General features: G+C 36.0%; 3 protein-coding genes across 3 annotated transcripts; 2 read left to right on the top strand and 1 right to left on the bottom strand.

Moving 5' to 3' along the window:
• Positions 1–480: 480 nt before the first annotated feature.
• On the bottom strand, positions 481–4,267 carry LOC111464023. The gene is made up of 5 exons (XM_023108067.1): positions 3,868–4,267; positions 2,864–3,047; positions 1,790–2,198; positions 1,438–1,515; positions 481–1,329 (listed from the first exon to the last, which is right to left on the bottom strand). Exons 1-5 carry the CDS (start codon positions 3,952–3,954, stop codon positions 828–830), a joined length of 1,260 nt encoding a protein of 419 aa, XP_022963835.1. The 5' UTR covers positions 3,955–4,267; the 3' UTR covers positions 481–827.
• A 2,259-nt stretch (positions 4,268–6,526) lies between these two features.
• LOC111463792 (sm-like protein LSM2) lies at positions 6,527–9,550 on the top strand. The gene is made up of 3 exons (XM_023107698.1): positions 6,527–6,637; positions 6,805–6,963; positions 9,188–9,550. The coding sequence occupies exons 1-3, from the start codon at positions 6,635–6,637 to the stop codon at positions 9,305–9,307; spliced, it is 282 nt and encodes a 93-aa protein (XP_022963466.1). The 5' UTR covers positions 6,527–6,634; the 3' UTR covers positions 9,308–9,550.
• Positions 9,551–10,387: 837 nt separating this feature from the next.
• Positions 10,388–22,342, top strand: LOC111463830 (mediator of RNA polymerase II transcription subunit 33B-like). The gene is made up of 12 exons (XM_023107759.1): positions 10,388–10,894; positions 11,357–11,467; positions 12,066–12,419; positions 12,637–12,956; positions 13,055–13,146; positions 13,698–14,058; positions 14,779–14,989; positions 17,104–17,218; positions 17,354–17,515; positions 18,052–18,709; positions 19,964–20,170; positions 21,011–22,342. Exons 1-12 carry the CDS (start codon positions 10,596–10,598, stop codon positions 22,129–22,131), a joined length of 4,011 nt encoding a protein of 1,336 aa, XP_022963527.1. The 5' UTR covers positions 10,388–10,595; the 3' UTR covers positions 22,132–22,342.
• The last annotated feature ends 570 nt before the right edge of the window (positions 22,343–22,912 follow it).

Below are 22,912 nucleotides of genomic sequence, written 5' to 3'. Positions count from 1 at the left end.
TGCCTAATAATAACCCGAATAGATGGATGTTCGGAATATCCTGTTGAGATGATTGACACATGGGTCAGTTCCCAACGGATGTGCCCAAGCAAGGCTAAGCTGTTCCAAGACATGGAAATGACATCATGAAGTTGTGTTATTGAAAATCGAGATGACAATGGATGCGACGTTGTTGTGTCGTAGATGAATAAACACACTATTGAGGATTGGAGGGAATAATCATGGATTTATGAGTAAGGAATACATCTCTATTGGTGGACTATCCACTGTTGGTATACGTACTGGTCCTTCCAAATTACGTAACGTTTTGAATTGAAAATACTTTATCGTTTCAGTTAGCTACTTTGACAAGCATCAATTTCTTCCAAATAAAGGAAGAATAAATAAACATTGACAAAATTTATCTATATCTCGGAATAAGATACTTGATAATAAAAAATTGGAAACTACTTATATTATTCATGCTCATCCAACAAAAACTTCCAACCAAGCTGCCCTTAAAAGGATAGTTATTTATGTAAGGAAAATAGTTCAGGTAAGAAACTTCATAGAAATACGTTTATTATAAGAACAAAATTGTATATAACTACAACGCCTGCAATCTGCTTCAAGTATTTGATAGTGTAACCCCCCACAACCAAAACCTTGCATGAACAGCTGATACGACAAGAGAACGAGTCTCCGCTCTCGAGAGGGGCGTTCAAACAGACCCAAGCAACTGAACTCGATGCCGATATCGGTTCGAAATTGTCATTTCTGAGTTCAAGCGATCTTTACTTGCGCATATCTACACTCAGATGAATACCAACTAGGATGATCACTTAAGCCTAACCAATTTTCAAGATGGCTACCATCATTAAAGTCGCCGCTCTGAAGAAGATATCATTTAGGCTCTTATCCACTCTCCTTATCATCTCATCGTCCTTCAAGCTAACCTTGGCTGCTTTCCTGCTGATACAGATTATTGTATCCCTCAGTTTATTCACGCCACAAGATAGCCAAACCAGACCCAGCCCAAATCCAGTGGTCAAGAGTTTAGACGAACAAAATGGCACACTCCCGCAAGCAATTTCATACATGACAGAGAAAAGGACAACAAGACCAGCCCCAGCAATACCAACAGAGAACTCAGTGAGAAACTGAGGAACCTCTCGCCCCGAACTCTTTAATGACTGTATTGCCCTTCTCCCCTGCTGCTGCTTGTTAAACACATAGGATAGCAGACTCTCACATGCGTGGACATAGTTTTTCTTGTACAGATCTCTCTCATGGCCTACTTTCTTACTGCGTCTCCTTTTTGGCGATGGCTTGACCTTGATTATATCAGGGCTGTCAAGTACATAACAGGAGTTGTGTAAGTCTAAAAGCAAATGCCACGACCAAAACGAATGACGAGAAAAGAATCGAACTTGTACGACTTAGGCATGTGGCACATACCTCTTCATAGGAGCAATGGTTGTTGCATGAAGCTTCACCGGAGAATCATAAATATGGCTTCCCACTCCACCGCTCAACCTGGGCACAGAATGTTTGCAGTGTCAGCTTAAATTCATGTAACTTATCTGAAGCCTAAAACTTGTTACAATAGAGGATTCCAAGGGTTACATTGCCCAAAATATTTCCTCATGATAAAGTAAAAACCTATTTCTGGTAAAAACAACAATAATTTAAAATTAATAAAGAAGCACTGTGGGTTTGCAATAATGTTCTTCTTTAATTCTTAACACAAATGGAAAATGAAAACTTTGAACCACTAAGTGGATGATAATAAAGGCAGAGAAATATGTACCTATCATATTTGGGGACAAGAATTGACTGCCTGCTCCAACTTAAAGAGTTCTTCGACAAATAAAACTCAGCAACAACTGAAAGTAAATCCTTGATCTTTGTCCCAGTCTCAGTTAAAAGAATTTGTCCATCGGGATGAATTGTGATCTTTGAGCTTCTAATCAATTCGCCAACGAAGTCCATGATTGGCTCCGGTGCATCAAACTCGCAGCTAGGAAAGATAAGTGAAGTAGCAACGGGCCCTCGACAATGCTGCGTCTTTAATTCTTGTAACCCCCTTAAGTCTGGTAAATTTAATGCATATTTCTTCTCTTCACTTGGACAGGACACAAGGGACTCCAAGACTTTCTCACACCTTTTGAATTCCTCCTCAAATCTAGAACTGAATATCAAAGAGCCACCCTGATTATCTGAAACCAAATCAAAGAGGGAACAATTAAGACTCGGGTATAGATGCCCATAAATGTACCTTATTGTCTAGTTTAATCTTCAAATTATAAAAATCCACTTTGCGCAATAATACTAATACAACTTAGGTTATGGTAGCTTAGCCTATAATTACTTTTGCCATTACATCTTAGAAGATGCACCGAAGACAAGAATGTTTAGTTGATAATGATGATGATGATGTTGATGTCGAGTCCACCGCTGGCTGATATTGTCTCTTTGGGATTTCCCTTTTGGGCTTCCCCTCAACGTTTTAAAACGCATTTGCTAGGGAGAGGTTTCCACATCCTTATAAAGAATGTTTCGTTCACCTCCCCAAATGATGTGGGATTTCACATATTCAGACAAGTGTACAAGGGTAATTTATGTAAAAGATAGTAAAAGGACAATAAAGGAGAACATGTTTAAGATGTTTACAACGATAGAACTATACTAATAATCACTATAACAATTCTTTTTGAAGCATCGTTGCTCTACTAGTGTTTTCTTAAAAAATCAGATTTCACCAGAGAAGTGAAAAGTAAAGCAGTCATGATGAAGTTCAATGATTTGTTTCCTGCTGTTATAGATGATAGGAAAGATAATAAGAGTCCTTAAAAACTATGTTGAAACTTGCTAATCGACTAACCTTGTGAGTCAATCATGTTCAGACTTCTAACTTTTGGGTCAAACTCAACTAATTGATTGGAGTCTGGCATCCCGATAGTAGACTTCCATGATCCATGGCTCTGTGGAGGCTGAATATTTTGCAATTCTGACCCGATCACAATTTCTGGCCTAGCTCCACGTATTGACAAGAAAGACTGACAGTCCTGGTTAATCACAAAAGTAAAAAAGTTTATGTTCGTACCCTTACATTCCACGACCAAAATACAAGGTCGATCGCAATCACACACCCACAAATATATATTAAACAAAGAGACACAAAGATTTACGTGGTTTGGAGAGAAGAAATTCTCCTACATCCACGGGTAGTAGTCAATTACTATAACCAAAGTGTTTACAAGTGTATCTCTCACTCTCTCACACTACTACAAAGTATCTCACACAAAGTTTCTCCTAATTGTCTCTAGACAAATACAAAATGGCAATCCCTCCCTATCTCAAAATAATGCTAGACAAGTCTTTATATAAGCATAGCAATATTAACGCTCGTACATGAATCAAGATGTATCAAAATGAGAATATGAACTAAATGAGAGTTAATAGCAAAAAAATAATGAGAATATGAACCATAAGGGTTATGAACTAAATGCGAGATACGACAATACATCTTCATGACAACCTACAACAGTTTAAACTGACGACTCGATGAGTCAAGGATCATTCACAAAAGATTCTTATGCCTTAAGAACATGATTTAATGGTGTGACCTTGATAGCTAAAAGGTGGAACGATAAAGAGGAAGGGCTAGCCAATGTAAGGGAGCAAGGCATACAAGAATCTCCAAGCCAATAATGATCAGAACAGAAGCACAATATCTAGCGTAATCAATATAGAAACAAACCAAGAATGGGAATAATTATAAACAACCAATCCATGGTTGGCTTGAAAGTCGGCTTAAAATCCAAAAAAAAAAAATAGCACAAAAGTTATAGAAATTTCGCAAATCAACAGTTTGTTGTAGGGTACCTTGATTTCCCTGGAGGTGTTATGCTGGTGGTGTAACACAAGAGCCGAAGGGTATCCATGGGAAGCCATAAGACAAAGCTCCGACATATCCGAGAGAAACCGAGTTCAGAAAACAATTCCCGAAAACCAAATCTCTCTCCGATTTGAGCGATTGTCAAACCACCATAGACTCACCCATCCGCTGAATCTTACAACAGGGATCCATCAAGTCTCACTCAAAACTAAAAGAAAAATCCAAAAATAACAGATGGGGAAGGGATAGAGGAGTGGATTTTATGTGATTGTCCAGAAGTTTCTGATTTTTAATATCAGCGACACGAAGGGCCAACGGCGCTGAGGACCCGAACCAGGCTGGACATCTGATAAACGACAAGAAATATCTCATTGACGAAGCCTCCTGCACTGCTCTCCGTAGAACTCGCGCCGAGAGCCACTCGCTTTTTGTGACATGTATTATTTACACATTTTAAAATTATTTTGAAAATGACACGAATTTATTTTACTATTTTTAAATCAATTTCAAGCCTAATTCTATCCTTTTAGAAGCCCAAAATAATAATAATCCATTATTTTATTCTAACTTTTAAAATATTTAATAATTTTAAATTAAAAAATATTTACCAGAGATAGAAAAAGATAATAACAAATTTAGAGCTATACACTTTGAAAATATTTATAAAAAATTAGTATTATTTTATTCTATATTTAAAAAATTCAATCATTTCAAATTTAAAAATATTTTTGATATTAATATATGGATTGAAAAAGATAATAACAGATTTAGAGCTATAAATTTTTTGAAATATTCCTTAACTAATATTTATAAATTTTTTATAATTAATAAACCAATAGAAACTAGACATTATTTTATTCTAACTTTTACAAAAATCAATAAATTCAAATTAAAAATATTTTTAATATTAATATATGAGGACTATAAAAATATTTATAAATTTTTAAAAAATTTTATAATTAATATATGGATGAATACTAGCTTTTAGTCATTATTTTATTTTAACCTTCAAAAAATTCAATAATTTCAAATTCAAAAATATTTTTAATATTAATATATAAATTAAAAAAAATAATAACTATAAAAATATTTATAAATTTTATAAAATTTTTATAATTAATATATATAGACGAAAACTAATTAGCAAGCTTTTTAGTCATTATTTTATTCTAACTTTTCAAAAATTCAATAATTTTAAATTTAAAAATATTTTTAATATTAATATATGAACAGAAAAAAAAAATAATAACAACTGTTAAAATATTTATAAATTTTTTAAATTTTTATAATTAATATATAGATGAAAACTAGTTAGTAAGCTTTTTAGTCATTATTTTATTCTAATCTTTCAAAAATTAAATAATTTCAAATTCAAAAATATTTTTAATATTAATATATAAACAAAAAAAAAGATAATAACAAGTATAAAAATATTTTTAAATATTTTTAAAATTAATATATCGATGGAAACTAGTTAGCCAGCTTCTTAGCCGTTATTTTATTCTCACTCCTAACAAATTCAATAATTTTGAAGCCATTAATTCTCACTTTTAAAAAAATTCAATAATTTAAAATTCAAAATTATTTTGAATATTAATATAAGAATAGAAAAGGATAATAACAACTATAAAAATATTTATAAATTTTTTAAAAATTTTTATAATTAATATATCTATGGAAACAAGCTTTTTAGCTATTGTTTTATTCCCACTTTTTAAAAAAATTCAATATAATTTCAAATTAAAAATATTTTTAATATTAATATATATAGATAAAAAAAAATATAATAATAGATTTAGACCTATAAACTTTCAAAACCTTAATATTCATTAATCTTTTAAAAAATATTTATAATTTTTTTTCTTTTTTTTTTGTAATTAATATAGGGATGGAAACTAGTTACCTATATCTAGTTAATCATTATTTTTGTTTAATTTTTTCTTTCTCCTTCTCTTTTGATACACTTTTTTATTTTTATTTTTATTGATATGATATATTAGCAATAGACTTAATTAATTGCATAAATTACTTTTATTTTATTGATAATATATTTTCATAATAACTTTAAGAGAAATAACATTTATATTTTTATTGATGTGCTACGTAATTATAAATATGATATCAAATAGACACGTAAAATCTCAGTCAATAATAATAGACTTATTTTTAATCGACCAAAATTTATAAAATTCGTAGGGTCATATATCTTAGGTCATAACTTGATCGTGAGTGAACTCGTCGACATTACACCCACGAAGTATGAAAAGTGTCGGACATTAGTTAAACGACAGGCCACTTCAAGACATCTCATTGACGTTCATCATAGTTCACTTTAAGTACAATAACGTTTACTGGTAGGAATTCCTTCCTTTCAGTATTATTGTTTTTGATCGAGGAGCAAGTTAAATTATAAAAAATAATTAAGTTAAACTAAAAATACTTTTAAAATTTGTTTTAACACTATTGTTTTTACCATTAAATTTAAAAATAAAAATTATATGTGAACAAATTTAAACTGTAAAATTTCGTTTTAATAAATAAAATTTGAATGGTTAAAATTAAAATTGAAATTTAACTCATTACAAACTGTTTTTATTTTATTTTATTTTATTTATAATTTACCATTTTCTTTTATAATTTGAACGGAAGAAAACACACCCCTTTGTAAGAGTTCGGGCGGCATTTCGACCTTTGGAAGTCGTCGATCGTCGAGCGGAGATAGACTGAAGATCGGCAACTCAAACCTCTACTGAAATGGTAATTCCTCCTTCGTTTAAGATTTTCGTTAATGTTAGTCCTACCTCAGGGCTGAAGCATTTGTTTGTCTCGTTTTTTGCTTCCGTTATTTCATCTCAGATCCTTCACGGTTTCTAAAATCTCTGGTCTATATGCGTTTGGAGTTTGATTTATGTTTTGTTTGTCAGTTGTTTTTCTCGTACTTCAAGGATTTGGTGGGCAGAGAGGTGACAGTCGAGTTGAAAAATGACCTATCAATTAGAGGAACTCTGCACTCCGTAGATCAATATCTCAACATCAAACTTGAAAACACCAGGGTTGTTGATCAAGACAAATACCCTCACATGGTATCTAATTTCTTACCTTTCTTGTCATTTCTGCCTCTTATTTACTAGAGTTGCCTTTTAATGCTCATTTAATTCTAATAATTTGGAAGGTTGTCTGGCGAGATGCATGATATGTGGTTATGGTCCACAGATTATTTGTACCGTCGTTTGTTATCGTCACCCTAAGATTTTCATTTTATATATTCTTTTAATTGAGAATGTTGATCTTCTTTTCATCCATTGCTCTTTCTTGAATTTTCTCGGGGGTAAAGTTTCAAGTAATTTTGTGGGTGGTTCCCAAATCGGTGAAAATTCCAAGTAATCTTGTTGCTTGGTTAGAGTTCCCAACGGGGAGGGGACCTGTTAGAAATCATGGTTCTCCACAATGGTATGATATTGTCCACTTTGAGCATAATTTCTCATGGTTTTGGTTTGGGCTTCCCCAAAACGCCTCAATACCAATGGAGTTGTATTTCTTACTTATAAACCCATGATCATTCCCTAAATTAGCCAATGTGGGACTCTCTCCCAACAATCTTCAACAGGTTCTTATTTGTTAACTTTATTTTTAGAACAATACATTGCACACGAGTTGAGGTGAATATATTAAATTTATATCTACAACCTTCTAATGTGGATTGTACCAGAGTAGAAAATATTGCGAGTCTTATCCAAAAAAAAGCAAGTATATGTTAAAGTAGAGGATTCTTGATAATTTCCTGTTCGAAATGAATTTGATTTTCTAATTTCATGAGGGTTTTAAAACACTGGTTTTGATTGAACTCATTAATCTGGATGTTGCATCTAGTTCATGATTTTTATTTCAGCAAATCAATACTTACTGGTGTAGTGGATCAGTAGGATTTTTCTAGTATGAATTGTTCTTTTAGTAAGAATTTCTGAATTATTTATTTTAAAGTTGGAGATTGATATGACTGTCAAGTAGTTTTGTAGAGCAATTTCTTTTTTCGTCAGTTAGTTTGTTCTTGTTTGATATTCAGTTAACTGGTAAATGAAGGGATGATCACTTGTATTTTCAGCACATTTTGAACGGGGTAGAATTTTTTGTTCTTGAGTCTAAATTTTAAGCTGCATTAATAAATCAGTGCGGGGGAACACTCACATTGTAGTACTCGTGCAAGTATTTTAAGAGGCCAAGAAATGCTGCATATAAAGAGGGGCCATCTTCAGACCAAGAACTCTCATTTTGTATTGACAATGTAGTTTATATAGATATTGTAACTAAACGCCCAGCCTAAGTACTGTGGTGGCTTTTTGACCAAATGTTAGTTTAACACTACTTGCACAAAGGAACCACTTTCATTCTTCAGCTTGTCAAATGTTGAGGATTGTAGAGAGAGGAGTCCCAATGATCACTAATTAAGGGGTTGATCATGGGTTTATAAGTAAGGAATACTATCTTCATTGGTATGAGGCCTTTCGAGGAAACCAAAAGCAAACCCATGAGAGCTTACACTCAAAGTGGACAATATTATACAATTGTGGAGGTTCGTGATTCCTCACATGGTATTAGAGTCATGCCCTTAACTTAGCCATGTCAATGAATCCTCAAATGTCGAACAAAGAAGTTGTGAGTTTCGAAGGTGTAGTCAAAAGTAACTCAAGTGTCGAACAGATGGTGTATTTTGTTCGAGGGCTCTAGAGAAAAGGAGTCGAGCCTCGATTAAGGGGAGGCTGTTCGAGGACTCCATAGGCCTCATGAGAGGCTTTATGGTGTACTTTGTTCGAGTGGAGGATCGTTGAGGATTGTTGGGAGAGGAGTCCCAATGATCACTAATTAAGGGGTTGATCAAGGGTTTATAAGTAAGGAATACTATCTTCATTGGTACGAGACATTTTAAGAAAACCAAAAACAATGCCACGAGAGCTTATGCTCAAAGTGGACAATATCATATCATTGTGGAGGTTCGTGATTCCTAACCTCAAATCTGGCCGATCTTGATTGATTCCAAATCCTTCTATGGCTTCCTAACCACACTCATAATCATGGCCATGATGTGTAAACTTTGGTTTAAAAGGTATCTTGTGACGAGCATGGGATACATAAGAACAAATTTTAAGCGTGTAGGAACAGGTCTTATTTCCCAGTCTCTAGTTTGTGTTTGTTGTAGAATGTGTTCTGTTTTAATTCTCTTTTCTTGTTTTTACTTGATCAAGAACATCTGTTGTCTGTAATTTTTGTTGCTGTGATTGGAGTAATGGAGTTAAAATTTTACCTTTTCAGCTTTCTGTGAGAAACTGTTTTATCAGGGGATCGGTGGTGAGATATGTTCAACTTCCACCAGATGGCGTTGATATCGAGCTGTTGCACGATGCCACGAGACGCGAGGCTCGGGGTGGCTAATGTCAGTTAGTTCGTAAGTTTGTAAGTTTGTATGGAATGGCATGGATATTGGTTAAAGTGCATTCTTTTGTGTACCGCAATGCGTGACGGTTGTACTTCGTGATGGTTGCCTCACATTATTCTGTGTTCAAGTATTGTCGTGCAAAGAATCCAATGAGATTCTATTCAGCAGGTGATAGTGAATGGTAATTCAAAGAATCCAAAGGATAAATGAATGGTAGTTTGTAGCTGTTATTTTAGTGTGTTCTCACATGCTCTATATGTAACATGAATTTTTTTTTTCAACGTATGTTGCTCATCGCTTCATCCGTTTCTCGGCGGTGAAGTAAGGCTAAGCTCATGAGCTTATTATCCTAGGTCGGAACGAGTAGATAGGATCCCGTTTTTTAGTCTCAATGTCCTCATGTGTGGCGACATGGAGTCGAAAAAGGAAAGAGAGGGATGGAGTTTCTCTCACTTTTGGCATAGCGGGCCCCAGCGGGAGGCCCGCACGACGGGCATTTAGTTCAGTGGAATTATTTTTGAACTCAACGGTGGGTTATTTTTGAACGTTTAGGGTATTTTTTATTAATTTAACTACAAAGCAAATATAAAAACCTTCGTTTTAAGTGTGGGTTTGATCCAAAAACAATTAATTATAGGATATCCAACCTTCGACTGGGTTGAAACGATGCACTCTTATTTTATTCAAGATCATTATAATAAATTAAAATCAAATTTAATGTTATGAAAATAATATATAAAAATGTAAGATTAAATATATAAATTAATTTTGAATATTTGAAGACAAGGTAGAAGTGATAATTTCAAAATGAATTTAAAAATGTGATGGAAAGTGTTTTTTTTGTAGAAGAATTGTTACGAGTGATTATTAGAAATGAAGGATTACTAAATAACCGTATAAAATCATGAAAATGGTCTTTTAATATAAAATTAGAGAACTATTAAATGTAATTATTATTTTTTAATTTTTGGCAATTCCATCGATGTTTGATAAGCTTTCGAAAATTTAAAATAATGAATTATTAATCTAATCGATTCAATTGGATTGCTTGAACCAGGGTTCAAATCTAATTTGATTTCTTCAATTACTTAAACCAGGGTTTTCTTTCTTCTTTCATCATTTTACGCGCCGCGAACAATTTCATGTACCTCTAAATTTTCGACATACACAAGAATGAACCCCCAGTATTTCCTCTAATAACTTCAATCTCTACTCATCCTGAATCTCTTTTCGATCCATCATTCCCTTCCCCTGAGCAAGAAATTCTGTGGGTCAGATTCTCCCATGGCGGTTTCCGCTCAACCGCCCGGTCAACTGCAGGGGATCGCTGGTGTATGGGACACTGTGTTGGAGCTTACGAAGTCGGCGCAGGAGAAGAACAGCGATCCACTGCTTTGGGCGGTTCAGCTCAGCTCCAGCCTCAATTCGGCCAGTGTTTCCTTGCCCTCTGTCGAGCTCGCCCACCTCTTGGTCTCTCATATTTGTTGGGACAATCACGTTCCGATCATGTGGAAATTCCTTGAGAAGGCAATGACCGCCAGAATCGTTCCTCCCCTGCTGGTTATTGCTCTTCTTTCTACCAGGTCTCATTTGTTCTAGCATTTTGATTAAAGCTTCTTCGCTTCCTCGAATTGTTATTTAAATGTGTCATATTGAGTGCTTGATTACGTTTTTTTTACCGGAGTCGTTCTAAGTAATACTTTGAATTTGCTTATGGTTCTTGATGTATCCGCGTGGACATTTGTGAAAATAAGTTACCATATGCATAGATTTCGTGCTTTGTTGGGTAACTGCCTTTCTGCTTGCACATCATCCATAATCATCTATAATTTCGTTGTGCTGTAGTTGTCTACTGTTGATATATGTTATCGTCTGTATCTGTTGCCTCTTGTCCAATAATTCACTTCAATTTGCATCAGATACTGGCTTTGAGTGTGGAAGATGTCTGAAACTTGTTACCGTTTTATTTTTCTTCCTCTTTTGTTATACTTCGATTTTTCTCATCCACTATTCACCGTCCAAAGCTGACATATATCACATTTCAGGGCAATTCCATACAGAAAGCTTCGACCTGCAGCATACAGGCTTTACCTGGAACTTCTAAGCAGACACGTCTTTTCATCAACATTGGAAGTCAATGGACCCAATTACCCAAGGTAGGTTTCATTGCAGTTTACTCGTGTCATTATAGTGGTTAGCCACATTCTCTTTTCATTCTGTTTAACCGTTTTTCTTTCTTGATGGTAAACCTAGAGGAAAGCTTTGCCTTGAGAGGCATTTGGCTGTATAACTCTAAGCAAAGCCAACCACGTCCACATAATGTTCCTTCCTGGAGAAAGACACTAGCTAGGAAGTCTATTTTGAGTTTTATCATGAGTATTGATACCCTCGTGGGGCAAGCTCCAATTAAAAGAAGTTCACTTTGTGGAGATTTTTGGAGTGCTGGATCACCTTATAAAGGCTAGGGTTCAGCAAGTTTCTTTTGTTGACAATATCCTTAAACACGGAATTGCTAGATAGAAATCCTGTTAACATCAAGCTCATCTCTTCAATCTTTCTAATTATCTTCCTTTATGGGTGTTTTGAATTTTCGATTCCTTTTTTTTTTTTTAAATAAAAAAATACGTATTAAAAAATAATGGGAGACATGCCTCAACTTTATTGCACCATCATTTGTTTCATCACCCACCCCCCAGATTTTTATTTTATGCAACTGGAGGAAAAGGCTTCATGAATGATGTTATGGCATTTCAGGATCATGCAAACCATCGATGACGTCCTTCATCTGTCCCAGATATTTGGTCTCCAGACATGTGAACCTGGGCTACTTATGGTTGAATTATTCTTTTCAATTGTATGGCATTTGCTTGATGCATCATTGGATGATGAAGGATTGCTGGAACTTCCTGCAGAAGAAAGATCAGTGTGGCTAATCAGGCCACAACCACATGATATGGAATTAGATGTTCATGATTCTTTTGGTGAGAAGAAAACTGAGAACAGTGAAAATCTGCTTAAGGTGAACACTGCAAAAGCTATTGAGATTATTGGGCAGTTCCTGCAAAATAAGAAAACTGCAAGGATTTTGTGCTTGGCCCATCAAAATATGTAAGAAGTATAATTCTTCCTAACCTTGTTTCTCTTCTCTCTCCGTCATCTTTGATTTCTGAAGGAAAGAAAAGCGTATGGATTTTAAGAATGGCCACATTTCATTGAGACTGCCACTAGTTATTGGAATAACGTATGCTGCTTTAATGTTAAATTAATACAGAATTTTAAGAGCTCAATGAAAACGATTAACATAATACTGCTTTCTGGGTCTTAGGCCATTGCACTGGGCAGGTTTTGCCCAGCGGTTACAACTACTTGCAGCAAACTCAGTAGTTTTGAGGAACACCAAACTAATAACTCCAGAGGTCCTTCTGCAGTGGACATCCGATAAACATAGGTTTTTATCACAAGAAGGAAAAACAAAATCTCAGTTAGAGTTCCATGATGTAATGGCTTCTGGATCGCTCTTTTCTTCCGCCGGTCAATCTCATGGCGTTAATTGGTCTGCATTGTGGCTTCCCATCGATTTGTTCCTGGAGGATGCCATGGATGGATCACAAGTTCTGGCAACTAGTGCTGTCGAGCGTCTGATTTGTATGAGCTTACAATTTTTATAGTGCTTGAGTGACTCTTCAATTAAATTGAAATTCTAAGTTTCTACAAGAGTTCTATTGATCCAGAGTTATCTGCAGGCTTGATAAAATCTTTGCGGGCAGTTAATGATGCCTCCTGGCACAATACATTTTTGGGTTTGTGGATTGCAGCGTTGCGACTTATTCAAAGGGTAGGATCAATTAGTGTTTTGATAAATGAATCATGTTTATCTGTTTATATCCTCTTTATGTTCAGATATTAACTTTGTCCAAAATGATTTCATCTTCACAATTTACTTAATTAGCAGGTCCATTGCCTTGAATTGAGAGATTTTAAGTGATTTCTGTTCTATGATAATTGCATGGTAACTTTATGCTGGCTTATAAAGTTTATACTATGTTCTTCTTTCTCCTTTATATTTTAACTCCAAGATTGGGGGAGATGGATAAAAAAAGCAGCATTGAAGTTCAATCTTTTAATAAGCCTGACGCATGTGGCAGTTTTACTCTGTTTGTGACAATAATCTACTTAAAATACGGTCTCCTTCTGTTGAATTGGGGAAACATACCTTGCAAGAAAATTAAGCATCCATCCCTCTTTTCACTTATACTCCTCTTTATTATTATTTGAGTATTTATTACCTTTAGGTAAAAAAAAAACTCAGGTTTAATCTGCCTCCATCTGGGGGCATTTAACTTACTCCTACCTGCTTATATTTGCTAATTCAAATTTCCATTTTAGGAAAGGGATCCAAGTGAGGGTCCTGTGCCTCGTTTGGATACATGCTTGTGCATGTTATTGTCAATTACAACCCTTGCAGTCACCATTATTATTGAAGAAGAGGAAGGTGAACTAAAGGAGGAGGATGAATGCAGCCCAAGTAAAAGTAGAGATGAGAAGCAATCTTCAGGAAAGCGCCGACAAGGTTTGATTACGAGCTTGCAGATGTTGGGTGAATATGAGAGCTTGCTGACTCCTCCTCAATCCGTTATTGTAGTAGCCAATCAGGCTGCCGCAAAAGCAGTAATGTTCATATCAGGAGTTGCAGTTGGTAATGAGTACTATGACTGTGTTAGTATGAATGATACACCTATTAATTGTTGTAAGTACTTGTTCTTATTTCAGAATTTAACATTGGTTGTATGGATTCTAATGAGCAATGGTCTCTAGAATATTTAAATTGGTGAATATTTGCGTTCTTTTGGAACTTCTAAACATAGTCAATTGACCTGTTCTATCTCCATTCATCTGCAAATTCTAACCCTTAGATTCATCTACAAATGATAACCTTTAGATTCATCTGCAAATGATAACCTTTAGATTCATGCTCAATTTCTCAAGATTTCCTGGGAGTACAATTCTGTTAGAACAGTCAAATCTTTATAAAAGGACATTATTGACTTCATGCTAAAAAATTGCTTGGTTCAGTGGTTGACATTTATTCATCTACAAGTGCAAAATTTTGGATTGACGTTCAATGTTTCAAGAATCATTATTACTGGAATTCTGCTTGAACAATTTATCTTCAATGAAGCACATTATTGAACGTATCCCCAAAATTATTTTATTCTGTGGACAAACTAATTCTAGATGTGGCATAGGATTCTGGCGTGCAAATCTACATAGTATAGTAGTCTTTGTTATTCTGTATATACATCTTAAATTTTAATTTACAATGGTTCTTTTGATCCTTGAAGATTTCTCTCTCTCTCTCTCTATCTCTCTCTCTCTCACACACACACACACACACACATTGTTGCATACATATGCATCCGAAATGTATTCTCTTGTGTGGCTAATTTGTGGCCTTTTCTTGTTGCAGCTGGAAATATGCGGCATCTGATTGTTGAGGCTTGTATTTCTAGGAATCTTCTAGATACATCGGCATATTTTTGGCCAGGCTATGTAAATACACGCAGCAGTCAAGTGCCTCGTAGTGCATCTAGTCAGGTGGTTGGTTGGTCATCATTCATGAAAGGGTCGTCCCTAACTCCGTCAATGGTGAATGCTTTAGTGGCAACTCCAGCTTCTAGGTATGCTCCCACAAGTATCTTTTTGTATCATGTAATGCCATATTGAGGGAAGATGATTAATTAAAGGACCAAGTTCAGTACCTAGGTTCTGTATTTTGTTTCCCAAAAAAGTGAATACAGATGCAGCGACTATGTGTTGCAGACAGGGAAGCTGGAAATAGATTTGGATAGCTTCTTGAAGTTATGAAAATTAGGAAGGTGGGGAAAGCTGGGTATTCTAACCAGGTTTAATAGAAGGGGTTGGAGAGAGGTGCTAAATTTTGTTCCCTATTATCCTTCTTTTTGTCAGTTGGGGGGCAAAATATAAGGGGTCACTGAGAGGAATGACAAGAGGGTGAAAATGGGTAATTCATGGTCCAATCAACGGTTGGGTAGACGAAATATTAGTGATTCAGGAAGGTGGCTGACGGGGGGAAACTAGAGATGAGATGAACATAATAAGTAAGATGGATTTATAAACGATTAGATTGATTTCTAACAAGGAGTTTTTTTCCCGGATGAGAAACAAGAGAATATCATTCAAGAGCCAAAAGCCAAAACAAAACAACTTAAGGGACAAGGGAATAAGGCATCCCCTCTTCCGAAGGAAAGAAGTTGATGGTGTCTATCGAGTAGTTACAAGACAACCTGTGTTGCGCACTCCAAGTAGAGGCCATAAACTGTACAAGGTCACAAAAAGAAAGAAGAGAGATCGACTTATCTGTAAACACTCTAGAATTTCTCTCTTTCCAAAGAAGCCAAGGAATAGCCCTATCAAGATTCATCCAAAGCACTCCAGCTTTGTATTTCAGCCACCACTCAGAGAATTTCAACCAACCACAAAACTATACCACGCAGCTTACACCCCTGCAACCCAAACATCTGACCGAATAAATTCCACACTTTTCCAGCGAACTCACGGTGCATCAGCAGATGGGAAGAAGACTCCTCATTTTTACAGCACATAACACACATATTGGGGAGATACACAGGTTGGGGTACCTCCGTTAAACTTTGTCTAGAGTATTTAAGGTCCGTAGTCCACAAAAAAAATGAACTTAGGAATCATCCGTTCCCAAAGCTGAGTACACTATGCTTCATCTAACACTCTTCTCTTTTCTTGAAGAGCAACCAAGGCCAAAGGAACCGTAAATATACCAGACTTATCCAGCTTCAAAAGCAAAGTATCATCCCTTTGAGTGGATTATCTAGTTTCCAATAGCAAGCCTAGCTCACCACCCCTCCAACTCTCTGTCAGAAACCACTTCTCAAACCAAGGTCCCAATCGTTACTGTACACAGTATTGAGAGAATAAAGGACAACTATATACAATAACATATATCATAACCATCCCTCTCAAGCGGGAGCAAATATGTCGATCATGCTCAGCTTGTTGGAGTGATGATTTTCTTGAACCGTTTAAGGCTTTAGTGAGAATATCCCTCAGTTATTCTCCTGTCTTCACATATCAGGTGGGCAGCAACCCTGGTTGTATTTTCTCACAAATAAAATGACATTCAATATGTTTAGTTCACTCATGTAACAATGGAATAGATGCAAATTGAAGTGCAGCTTGATTATCTCACCACAATTTTGCTGGTATTGTATACTAAAGCCTATCTCAGTTAACAATTGATGTATCCACACTATTTCACATATAGTCTGTGCCACAACTCAATATTATGACTCAACACTCGATTATGAAACCACGTTCTGCTTCTTACTCTTCCACGACACTAAATTTCCTCCTACAAAGACAATATGATGACTCAAAGCTTGTGATTTTCTTGGGAGCTTATATCTTTGAGCATTAGTCTCTTTTCATCTCTTCAATAAAAGTTTGGTTCTTGTTAGGAAAGGAAAAAAAAAAAAAAAAGAATACAAGGGAAGGAAGAAAAATTAAGGGAACAAATATGTGAACAAAATAAAAGAGAGAATAACTATGGAATATTTCCACAAGGGTCAATAAGCAACAAAATTATTTGTTGAACAAAAGTCTTTGGGAACGTACAGGTTGTCACCGTAATACATTTATGGAGTTTTATCTACTTCATAAGCGTACATCAGATGCGTTGCAATTTTACCCAGTAGTATGCCAATTAATTTTAACTTAAAGCTCATGGATTTGATGTAAGCTTAGCGGAGATTGAGAAGATCTATGAGATTGCCATAAATGGTTCAGGTGACGAGAAGATATCTGCAGCTTCCATTTTGTGTGGGGCATCACTTGTTCGAGGCTGGAATCTACAGGTGAATGACAGTTGATGCCTCTGATTTGTATGGCACTGTGTGAAGGTTTTTTCCCCAATATTTTTGTAAAAGATTAATTTTGCATCTGTTCTCCACTATTAACATCTGGGATTATTTTAACCCATTTTCTTCTAGGAACACACTGTTCTATTTATATCCAGATTATTGTCGCCACCAATTCCTGCAGATTACCCTGGAAGTGATAGCTATTTGATCGACTATGCCCCATTTCTGAATGTTCTACTGGTTGGAATATCATCAGTTGATTGCGTGCAGATTTTTTCCTTGCATGGCATGGTAAGAATGTTAACCTTGCTTATTTGACCCTGCTGATAAGCATCTGAATCTGAAGTTACGTTTTTATATAATAGATTCTGTGTTCAAGCTTGGGAGAGGTTTTATATATGAATTTATTCTTCATTTATAGCCATTATAAATTAAGTATGAGAGCTGATTTGTTTCGGAGAAGTTTTGAAAGGGTTTGATGCCTGGCTTTTGATAGGTGGGACGGAGGCCTATTGACTAAGAGAAAATTCCTTATAAACCCATTCAAATAATCATTAGATTCAATTTTTGTTTAATAATCTATATCCTTCGGCCGACCTGAAAATAGTTCAAATGACATAAAGTATATACTTTTTGACTAGGAGACTAGAGGTTTGAATCCCACCCTATTGTTGAACTCAAAAATCTGTATCCTTCTTCAATGATTCTGAACATACTTGATTTTTGACATGGAAAAGAATTCGGTTTTAACAGAGTAATTGAGACCTTATTTTCATTGTACTATGAGCTTATTTTTTTCCCCCTTTTTTTTTGCTGTTTGATGCCAGGTTCCTCTACTTGCAGGTCAATTAATGCCAATCTGCGAAGCTTTTGGATCAAGTACCCCCAAGTCATGGATCCTTACATCTGGGGAAGAACTTACTTGTCATGCAGTGTTCTCCTTGGCTTTTACACTTCTATTGAGGTTGTGGCGGTTTCATCACCCACCTATTGAAAATGTGAAGGGAGATGCACGGCCTGTGGGATCTCAGCTAACTCCTGAATATCTGCTATTGGTTCGAAATTCTCAGTTAGCATCTTTTGGAAAGTCACCCAAGGATCGACTTAAAGTCAGACGGCTGTCAAAATTGTTGAAATTTTCTTTAGAACCTACATTCATGGATTCCTTTCCAAAATTGAAAGGGTGGTACCGGCAACATCAAGAATGCATTGCTTCCATTCCCCCTGGTCTTGTGCCTGGGGCCCCTGTTCATCAAACTGTTGATGCTCTCTTGACCATGATGTTCAAGAAGATAAATCGTGGTGGTCAGTCTTTGACTTCAACTACTTCAGCAAGCAGCAACTCATCTGGATCTGCAAATGAAGAGGCCTCCATTAAGCTTAAAGTGCCTGCATGGGACATCCTTGAAGCAACTCCCTTCGTTCTCGATGCTGCTCTTACTGCCTGTGCTCATGGACGATTGTCTCCCCGTGATTTGGCTACAGGCAAGTCTGAAACACTGTTTTAATGAGAAACAAGAAAGGTTAATCTATTACTTAGAATATAAAATTCTGCATGTGGTTTATCTTTTTTGAGAACTTATGATTTCTTTTTGGACTAATACCATTCTCGATGTTTAAATATAGAACTTACCTTCATTTATTGTGATTTGTCATTAAATTAAATGTTTAAATATTACATGTCTAAGTAGATTATTAATACCAAAAAATGAAAAATGTTAGGAACCTGCTCTCTCTCTCTCTCTCTCCCTTCTGTTATTACAAAGAACCCTTTCACTTAATAAGTGGATTATTAATACCTTCAATTCCCGTTGCTCTCTTCCCCTCCTTCCCCACCCTTGCTTCATGCAAATCTACCTTATTAATACAAAATGTCTCTCTTATTATTTGTGGATTATAAATCTAATTTGCTTCCCTTTTTGTTTTGCAAGATTAATAGAGGTTTGGTCTAACATAGAAATAGGTAGCTCATCTAAAGGAGGAGCTAAGACCTCGGTTACAATGGGGATAAGTGTTGTGATACAATTAGACTCAACTTCCAGTAGCTCAATTTCCCTCCCATTCTCCCCCAAATTTGGGACTTGATGAAAATGGACTAATTTTCAAAGAAGTAAACATCCATAGATGTTTACATTTTTCTAGTGGGTGGGGAGTAATATTTTTATTCTTTTTGGTGTGATGTAACCCGGAAAAATGCACTTGATGAATTTTGGATCAAGTTTGGGCTGATGAGGAGGATTGTGAACCGAAGAAAAATACACAAATACTCGAAGAGGTAATTTTAAGGAAAATTTTTGGAGTTGGGGATGGATTTGGAGGAAGACATTTCTAGGAGATTGGAATTTGAGTACTCATCATGACATTCGATATAAAGGAAGGTTGCAGTGAGAATGAATTCTCCCCAAAAAGGATTGGAACATTACTGGGAAGTATAAGAGAAAGAGTTAATCAAGAAGTTGTCCTTTTTTTTCTTCCAGTAATTCCATTTTGTTAAGGAATGCCCACCCATGAACTAGTATAAACAATACCATGAGATGAAAATGAGCCAAGAGTTGAATTGACATCGTCACGAGCATTGTCTCTTCTAAGAACTTTGTGAATTTGTGTACTGCGGGCTTCTTGATGAATCCATATTTGTACCCTTGTGACGGCTTATAGAAAATATATTTCTTCTCAGGATCAATATAGGAACAATCTGTTGTTGGTTTGCTTGGTAAGTTCTTTACCTCATTGTTTCAGGACTCAAAGACCTTGCCGATTTTCTACCGGCATCCTTTGCTACTATTGTGTGCTACTTTTCAGCTGAAGTTACACGTGGTATATGGAAGCCAGCATTCATGAACGGAACTGATTGGCCTAGTCCTGCTGCAACTTTGTCCGTTGTTGAGCAACAGATTAAAAAGATTCTTGCTGCAACTGGTGTTGATGTCCCTAGTCTTGCTCTAGGTAAATTCTTGATGCGCACTATTGCCGTTTTATTTATAAATATATATATTTTTTTATTAGAACATCTGGAAACTATTTTCCTACTTTTATCAATTTCATTGAGTTAGTATTTGGTTTCTATACTTCTTTTTTAGAAACTAAAACGAAGGTCAAGATAAGAGAGCCCTCCCATCCATTAGAATGGAGATTGAAGAAATGCTCTCTGATTTGAATAAAGGAGGATGGTGATAAAACCTTCATAAAAAAAATTAATGTTACGAAGAGCACCTTTATATTCTCTCAGACGAAATAACAGATGCAATTTCCTAAGCGTCTAGGATATATTCTTCATACAAATATATTAATCTGAATACCTCTCACGGAAGACGATAGAAATGTTAAGAATGATAGCGACTTCATATCAAAGAATTTTTCAAGACAATTCATTAGAGTAACGTCGACGCTTTTTGTACAAATATTCAGTTTTTATCTTCTTAGTGGTGCCATAGTAACAACAGTTTACTTCCTAACTGCCTCGTATCTTTGATTCTTCTTGATAGGAAAGCTTTTTGTAAATAGTCTTTTGGATTGGTGGGTGGGGGAGGGGGGATCTCCTGCCCTTAGATTGTTGCTGTTTTTTGGTCTTTGCAACATATTCACAGGTTTCTTATCAAGAGGAAAAAAAAAAAAAAAAACGAATGACAGTGACTGCGCACTGTTTGAAATGTGATGAAGCTGCAACACATTCACTTGATCTCTCACCAGAGTAACTCTTGAAAAACATAAAAAATTGAATTGGTATTGCATTTTTCATGTGTTTTCTGTTCAACCTAAAATTGAGCTTGAATTGCCTATTTGCAGGAGGAAGTTTTCCAGCTATGCTTCCTTTACCCTTGGCTGCCCTAATAAGCCTCACAATAACCTATAAACTGGATAAAGCCTCTGAACGCCTTCTTGCCCTCGTTGGCCCCGCGCTAAATTCGCTCGTTGCTGGTTGTTCGTGGCCTTGCACACCTATTATAGCCTCATTGTGGGCTCAGAAAGTGAAGCGATGGAATGACTTCCTTGTGTTCTCTGCTTCTCGCACTGTTTTTCACCATAATAGTGATGCTGTTGTCCAGCTGCTTAAGAGTTGTTTCACTTCAACTCTCGGTTTAGGCAACTCCAATGTAAACAGCGGTGGAGGTGTAGGCGCACTCCTCGGTCACGGGTTCGGTTCTCACGTTTTAGGAGGGATGTCTCCAGCAGCTCCTGGGATTCTCTATCTGCGAGTGCATCGATGTGTTAGAGATGCTTTGTTCTTGGTGGAGGAGATTGTCTCTCTTTTAATGCTCTCTGTCAAAGACATTGCAGTTACTGGGCTACCAAAGGAGAAGGCTGAAAAACTAAAGAAGTCCAAGCATGGAATGAGATGTGAACAGGTTTCTTTTGCTTCTGCAATGGCACGCGTTAAACTTGCAGCTTCCCTTGGAGCTTCATTAGTTTGGATATCCGGTGGATCAGGTTTGGTCCAATCTTTGTATAAAGAAACCTTGCCGTCTTGGTTTTTATCGGTCCATTCAGTAGACCGTGAAGGTGTAGAATATGGAGGTATGGTTCCTGTGCTTAGGGGCTATGCACTTGCATTCTTTTCAGTACTTTGTGGAACGTTCTCGTGGGGCATAGACTCGATATCATCAGCGTCAAAGAGGCGTGCAAAGCTTCTCGACTCCCACCTCGAATTTCTTGCGAGTGCATTGGATGGAAAATTCTCCATTGGGTGTGATTGGGCTACATGGCGGGCTTATGTCTCTGGGTTCGTGAGCTTGCTGGTGCGTTGTGCACCGAAGTGGTTGCTCGAGGTGGATTTGAAGGTGTTGAAGAGGTTGGGCAAAGGATTAAGGCAGTTGAACGAGGAGGAATTGGCTCTTGCATTGCTGGAAAGTGGTGGGTTGACTGCAATGGGTGCAGCAGCGGAACTTATTATTGGAGGAGGATTTTAAATGTTGCAGATTTAACATGAAAAGTGAACCATTTTTGTTTAGAAAAACTGGAACCATCAACTGACGTAGGTTTCCCTTAGCATCATATCCCCAGTAATGCAACGTTCATGTACACAAATGGTTCTTACTGCTGCTCTGCATAGGCATATTAGCCGCCGTTTTTTTTTGGCTAAAAATCTGAAGTAATGATATTCAAAATTTTAGCATGTAATTCCTGTACCATTAAATTTGTAAAAAATATGCAACAATTTAGTCTTCATCCTATTAAACTCAATTTCGTTTATATCCTATTAAATTTGTACATTTCAGTTTAGCAGTTTTGACCTCGAATAGATCAAGAATGTTTAAAACATTATACATTTTGTACATTTCAGTTTAGCAGTTTTGACCTCGAATAGATCAAGAATGTTTAAAACATTATACGTTGATTAGACATTTAAGAACTCAAAAAGTTCAAAAAACTTAATAGAAGAAATTAGATTTAATCATATAAAATAGAAAGTTTGACCATTGAATTGTACACATAAGGTTGAGGTGTCAAGGACCATCCTAAAGGTTGAGGTGTCAAGGACCATCCTATCTTGTGGAGTATTCAAATCTTGTCCCAAAATGTTTGTTGTTCATCTCAAATAATTTACACTACTAGCAATACCCTCCTAAAAAAAAACACTTTCTTTTGGGTGTTACTTATTATTGGGTGTTACTTATTAAAAGAATCAAGTTCATATTCATCAAGTTTCACTACAATATTCGACTATAAAAGCGTGAAATGATCACTAAA

This window comes from Cucurbita moschata, unplaced genomic scaffold, assembly GCF_002738365.1.
Source record: "Cucurbita moschata cultivar Rifu unplaced genomic scaffold, Cmos_1.0 Cmo_Scf00029, whole genome shotgun sequence".
Lineage (NCBI taxonomy): Eukaryota > Viridiplantae > Streptophyta > Magnoliopsida > Cucurbitales > Cucurbitaceae > Cucurbita > Cucurbita moschata.
The sequence above is the reverse complement of the archived record's forward strand: the minus strand, read 5'-3'. Positions and strand labels throughout refer to the sequence as shown.

What these genes read in the sequence shown, in the direction of transcription:
- LOC111463792 (XM_023107698.1), top strand. An exon ending in AAGACAAATACCCTCACATG is followed by an intron (nt 6,964 to 9,187) that starts GTATCTAATTTC and finishes TTACCTTTTCAG; the next exon opens with CTTTCTGTGAGAAACTGTTT.
- LOC111464023 (XM_023108067.1), bottom strand. Translation starts at nt 3,954, where the DNA reads ATGTCGGAGCTTTGTCTTATGGCTTCCCATGGATACCCTTCGGCTCTT. An exon ending in ACACCTCCAGGGAAATCAAG is followed by an intron (nt 3,048 to 3,867) that starts GTACCCTACAAC and finishes GTGATTAACCAG; the next exon opens with GACTGTCAGTCTTTCTTGTC. An exon ending in GAACATGATTGACTCACAAG is followed by an intron (nt 2,199 to 2,863) that starts GTTAGTCGATTA and finishes ATTTGGTTTCAG; the next exon opens with ATAATCAGGGTGGCTCTTTG.
- LOC111463830 (XM_023107759.1), top strand. Translation starts at nt 10,596, where the DNA reads ATGGCGGTTTCCGCTCAACCGCCCGGTCAACTGCAGGGGATCGCTGGT. An exon ending in TGATACACCTATTAATTGTT is followed by an intron (nt 14,059 to 14,778) that starts GTAAGTACTTGT and finishes TTCTTGTTGCAG; the next exon opens with CTGGAAATATGCGGCATCTG. An exon ending in TCCCCGTGATTTGGCTACAG is followed by an intron (nt 18,710 to 19,963) that starts GCAAGTCTGAAA and finishes TCATTGTTTCAG; the next exon opens with GACTCAAAGACCTTGCCGAT.